This window comes from Crocodylus porosus, unplaced genomic scaffold, assembly GCF_001723895.1.
Source record: "Crocodylus porosus isolate Cpor-Errol unplaced genomic scaffold, CroPor_comp1, whole genome shotgun sequence".
NCBI classification, from domain to species: Eukaryota; Metazoa; Chordata; order Crocodylia; family Crocodylidae; genus Crocodylus; species Crocodylus porosus.
The window spans coordinates 21,362,643-21,367,217 of NW_017728949.1; the positions used below are offsets into that span (position 1 = coordinate 21,362,643).

A 4,575-nucleotide genomic window follows, 5' to 3' on the forward strand; every position below is an offset into this window, starting at 1 on the left:
TGTAATGAATTTTCCATCTAAGCAAGCAGCCACCAACATTCTAAAAACTGCAATTCTTATCCAGTTGAGAGGCATAATGAAACTTAATTAACCATTTCTGCTCCAGTGCAGACAGCCAAGGCAACTCCTTACAAAGTTTATTAAGGCTGTAGCCCAACATTAGTGTGTGTACTACCAAGACCTGAGACAATTCAGATAAATAGGGCCAAAGTAAATCAATAGCTTATACTTGTGCAAGGTGTTACTCAATCCTGAACGAGGTCCTATCAAAAGGACTGTTTTAAAGTTTAGTTCAAAACATGTAACACACTTACCCAGCATGCCACCAGCCACCAGAATGTCAAAGAGTGTCTCTGCATAGCGGCGATAATCGAGTTTTGCTCCAGAAGCATCAAGAAATTTTGCTACTGCTTCCAAGTCAGTGCCAGTTTCAGTTAAGCCTTGAATAATACAATCCTGAAACTGAGTAGGGTCAAACCTCTCTTTTTCATCTGCAAAAAACAACATATTGCTGGTTGACAGACTATTCAACTACTTACATTTTTCAAGTTGGAAGATATTGTTAAAGATGGCTTCTGTAAATGCATTTACTACATTACTGAGTTTCAAGTGTTGAAGTTTAACAAGAAGCCTCAAAACACTGTGTACAGATAATGAACCAGCCATTATTTTATTAGGGACCAGTCAGAATTAAGGAAGCTGGCCTGAAAAATATCAGGACTGCTGCAATCGTCAGGATGAAGTGCAACTATGTTTGGACTTCAGCAAGTGACCTGGTGTTTCACCTAAAATGTAACAAGATGTACATCAATCCTTAGAGGCCACAGACACAGCATTACCTTCTCTCAGCTTCTTGCTAGGAAGGAATCATTGCTATCTTTTACATCGTAGCCCAAGAACAAGTTTTGCTCCTTCTACCATGTCTTGGATGGAGAAAACCAAGATGCATGGCATACCGGAAACGTAACATGTCTAAGTATACTTCCATGCAGACTGCATCATTCATTCATTCCACACAAAACCGAACATCTCATTTCATTTTTTCCAGTTAGAAGTAGCAAGTCACTATTAAAGCCAACTAGTTTGAACCGGTTAGTTTAGAAAGCACTGATGTGAGTTGAAATGCTCCCCCATTTAGGGCCACATGTGCAGAAAGACATGACTTAGCATTATAGTAAATTTTCTTCTTACAAATGATAAACCTGTGAAGGTTATGTTATTTGCTTCACTGCATAGAACTCATCTTCACAATTCTGTACATGAAGTAGGGCCTTGGTAGTTTGAGCTTTTAACTACTGAGGCCTACTGCCTCTTTAAGGGAAGTTTCAAATTGTTTGCTTTTTCAGGATTGTACCTATAACCAAATTCTAGCCAGTCAGTCTAGACAACATTCAGCTAAAGGGTTTGAAGTGACTGATTTCAACTGTCCTGCCCCAGCTTTGTTTTATAATGGTGGAAAAATAAGGAAACCATTTCAGTCCCCTTATTCAACAGATCTAAGTTTCTACATTTTAAGATGCTTAACACTTGCTATCACATTCCATTAGTTATGCTTCAAATCTTCTCTTGTTCAAGACTGAAGTTTCAAACAGTTATATTAGTGATTATGGCTAAGCCTCATAATTCCTTCCAAAGAACGAAGTCTTTAACTCAAATTAAGGGTGCCTTTAGTTAATTAAGACAAAATTTAAGTAATGGAAATATTCCCAAGTTTCTCTGAATCCTGTTAAATGTGTCTTTGAACTATTAGTCACCAGGTAGAAGGAACCTGCCACCAGAGAAAACAGATGGTTAGCTGCACTAATCTGAAGCTGAAGGTAGGGCAAGGTGAAGGTGACACCTTAGAACAGGGGTCAGCAACCCCTGGCATGCATGCTGAGCATGGCACATAAGGCCATTTTGCTCAGCACACCACTGCCAGCCAAGCAGCTGCTGCCAGCCATGGATCCCAGGCTGCTCCCAGCAGGCAGCTGGGGGGCTGCAAGCAGACCGGGCTCCGTGGGCTGGCTGCAGCCATGAGCCTGCAAACAGCTGCTCTGGGTGCCAGCATATCAGCACCTTTCAAGGTAGACATTGTGGGTTCCCCCCCCCCCGGCTCTCCGGGCAAAAAACGTTGCCTACCCCTGCCTTAGAGACCAAACGGTTCACAGGGGCATGATCTTTTAGGCAAGCACTTGACAAAGTAGCTACAAGAGCTCATGCCCCTCTGAACCATTTAGTCTAAGGTACCCTGCCCTACCTTCTGCAAAGACTGCAAGTGTTAGAAGCCACTCGTCTAAATTACTTCAAAAAAAGCTTTCACTTTTGTAGAGATGCTTGTTTTATTTAGAGGAGTGCTTATTTGTTCGATAATGGCCTCATTCAGTGCAGGTTTCAACATATTTGCCATAGCTGAATGCAAGTCTAGAGGCAATCTTCTTGAAAGCTCTTCTGAGAAACTGGGCAATCCTTTTTTAGGCAGCTATCTGTGGGACAAACTGTTAGCAATAAAAGAAACCACACACAATGGATTGGGACACATTCTTAAAATGCTGGTTCAATTTAGTAAACAGAATTTTAAGTCTCATTTTCAGAATCAAACAACAGACAACATATTACTGGATTAACAGACATGCACACAGCAGCAAGCTAAAGCCCTAAACCAAGATCACTAGATTGGGGAGAGTTAACCTGCTGAAAGAAAAGTAAATGCTACTAAGTTATAATTCAGGCTTTATCTGTTCAGTATCTTCCCCAAGGCAGTATAATTTTCTTTCCCGTTGCCTAGAAGAATGGGAAACCAACAATAACAGCTACCTACTGGATGACCTACCCTGGGATACCTGCATGTCTGTCCATTCCAGATCTCAGTGTACTTTATACTATGTAACAAAAAGTGTAAGTTACAAACAAGTCTCCACATCCTAAATCCTGCACTTATACTGCATCAGAATGAACATTTACTGAAATATTTGTCCCTGAAGAAACCAAAAAACAAAGATTTGCATACCCAGACATGAATCCTTTACCTTAGACTAATTTAAATTTTACATTCCTCCAGACTATTTTTATTTGTTACTACCCCCTCCCTTATACTTGAAAAAGACAGATAACCCAGGAGTGGCCAGCCTATGGCACAGGTGGTACAAGTGACTTGGGCTGCCTCTGTGATGAGGAATGGGGCACACAGCATAGAAGCAGATAAGACAGAAAGCAGTATGTAGAACAGGAGATTGGGCAGCAGAAGGGACTGGAGTGGCCTAATGAGAGGGTGAAGGGCTAACATGTCAGTGCCTGCCAAAAAAGATGGCCCCTGCTGAGTTAATCCACCCCATCCTTTTGAGGGGAAAGGCTTAACTATTGTTTTACCCCAAATTTAAGCTATTTAAGAGAACAGATTTTAAGACATTAAAAAGGAAAGCAAATTTCTCATTTTCCAAATGAAGCTGGAACCCAGAAACCACAAGGATGTCCTTTCCCTCTCTGCTCCTTCTCCAAGGAACTGATTCTTCCCTCCCCTGTCACTACAAAACAGCTTCATTTGGATTATTTCTATATGTCAGCATAAACTTCTACTTCAAAGTAGTTTACAACCCTTGAGTTTAATTATTATTTTGGAAGAGCTATTTCTCAAGTTGGGAACATAATAGCAATAAAATGTATCATTTGAGTTCAAACCAGAGGCTCCACATTAGTTAAAAAATTTCAATATTTTTAAATTTATACCAATTTATACTCATATATTTTGCTTTCAAGTACCCTTAAGGTGCAACACATGCTTTCCGTATACTTAGGAGAAGTATATGTATACGCCAAGTGCCGACTTTGCGGGTCTCTGCTCAGCGCAGGTATCTAGATGTAAAGTTTCAGAACGGAAAGATGTACCAACAAATGCACATTTATCCATTTGTTCACACATCAAAGTATGCGTCATGCGCTCCGACGTACCCTTGCCAATGTCAGCCACAGGCGACAGAAACAAACAGCCTACTTGCATGGAGCAGTTAACATTTACCTCTTTTTCTAGTTTTAAAACGCTGGCCTGATAGCGTCGGCTTCTGCTGCTTTTGATTATTCATAAAAGACACTCTGCAGAATAAAGAGAGAAAAACATTTTATCCTGATTTCTTTGGGAAAAAGAAAATATTCTTATGCAAACTTCTAGTTTGGGAGACCAGCAGACAGACTGCACAGGTCTCTGCACCAGGGTAGCGTCACCTGCTCCAGCACAGACCCGTGGGGGAAGCACCAGCAGCAATAGGGCACGGGGAAGTGACACTGGATGAAGTCACAGAGGAATAAGGCTCTACCCTGGCATCTGGCCTGGATTTGGATCAAAACAGGCCTGGGACGGCAGTTCACGCTAGCAGCTGGAGTGACAACGTGAAGTGGCAGCTGATGGGGGGAGGGGGTCGCTTCCGGCACGCGGGCCGCCCCGCACAGGCTGCGTGGGGGGGAAGTTTTACTGCCTGCGCGCTGGGAAGCGCCGCCCCCGCCCCCCTGGCGAGGATGTAGCGCCCGCAGCTCCACCAGGCCCAGGGGACAGGCCCCAGCAACGCCGCGCGCCCCCGCCTCCCCCGGCCGCCCTGAGTCAGT

General features: G+C 43.0%; 1 protein-coding gene across 3 annotated transcripts in view; it reads right to left on the reverse strand.

Annotated features, from left to right (window-relative positions):
- Positions 1-4,575, reverse strand: part of BZW1 (basic leucine zipper and W2 domains 1) — a 37,333-nt gene that overhangs the window by 10,989 nt on the left and 21,769 nt on the right. The window contains exons 3-4 of one of the 3 annotated variants that reach the window (XM_019553804.1): positions 3,995-4,069; positions 315-491 (exon numbers count right to left, since the gene is read on the reverse strand). In XM_019553804.1, the coding sequence (XP_019409349.1) occupies positions 315-491; positions 3,995-4,058 (241 nt within the window). In that variant the 5' untranslated portion in view covers positions 4,059-4,069. Of the gene's footprint in view, positions 1-308; positions 492-3,994; positions 4,073-4,575 lie in introns of those variants that run through there. The other 2 variants (XM_019553805.1, XM_019553806.1) reach the window with 2 other exon arrangements.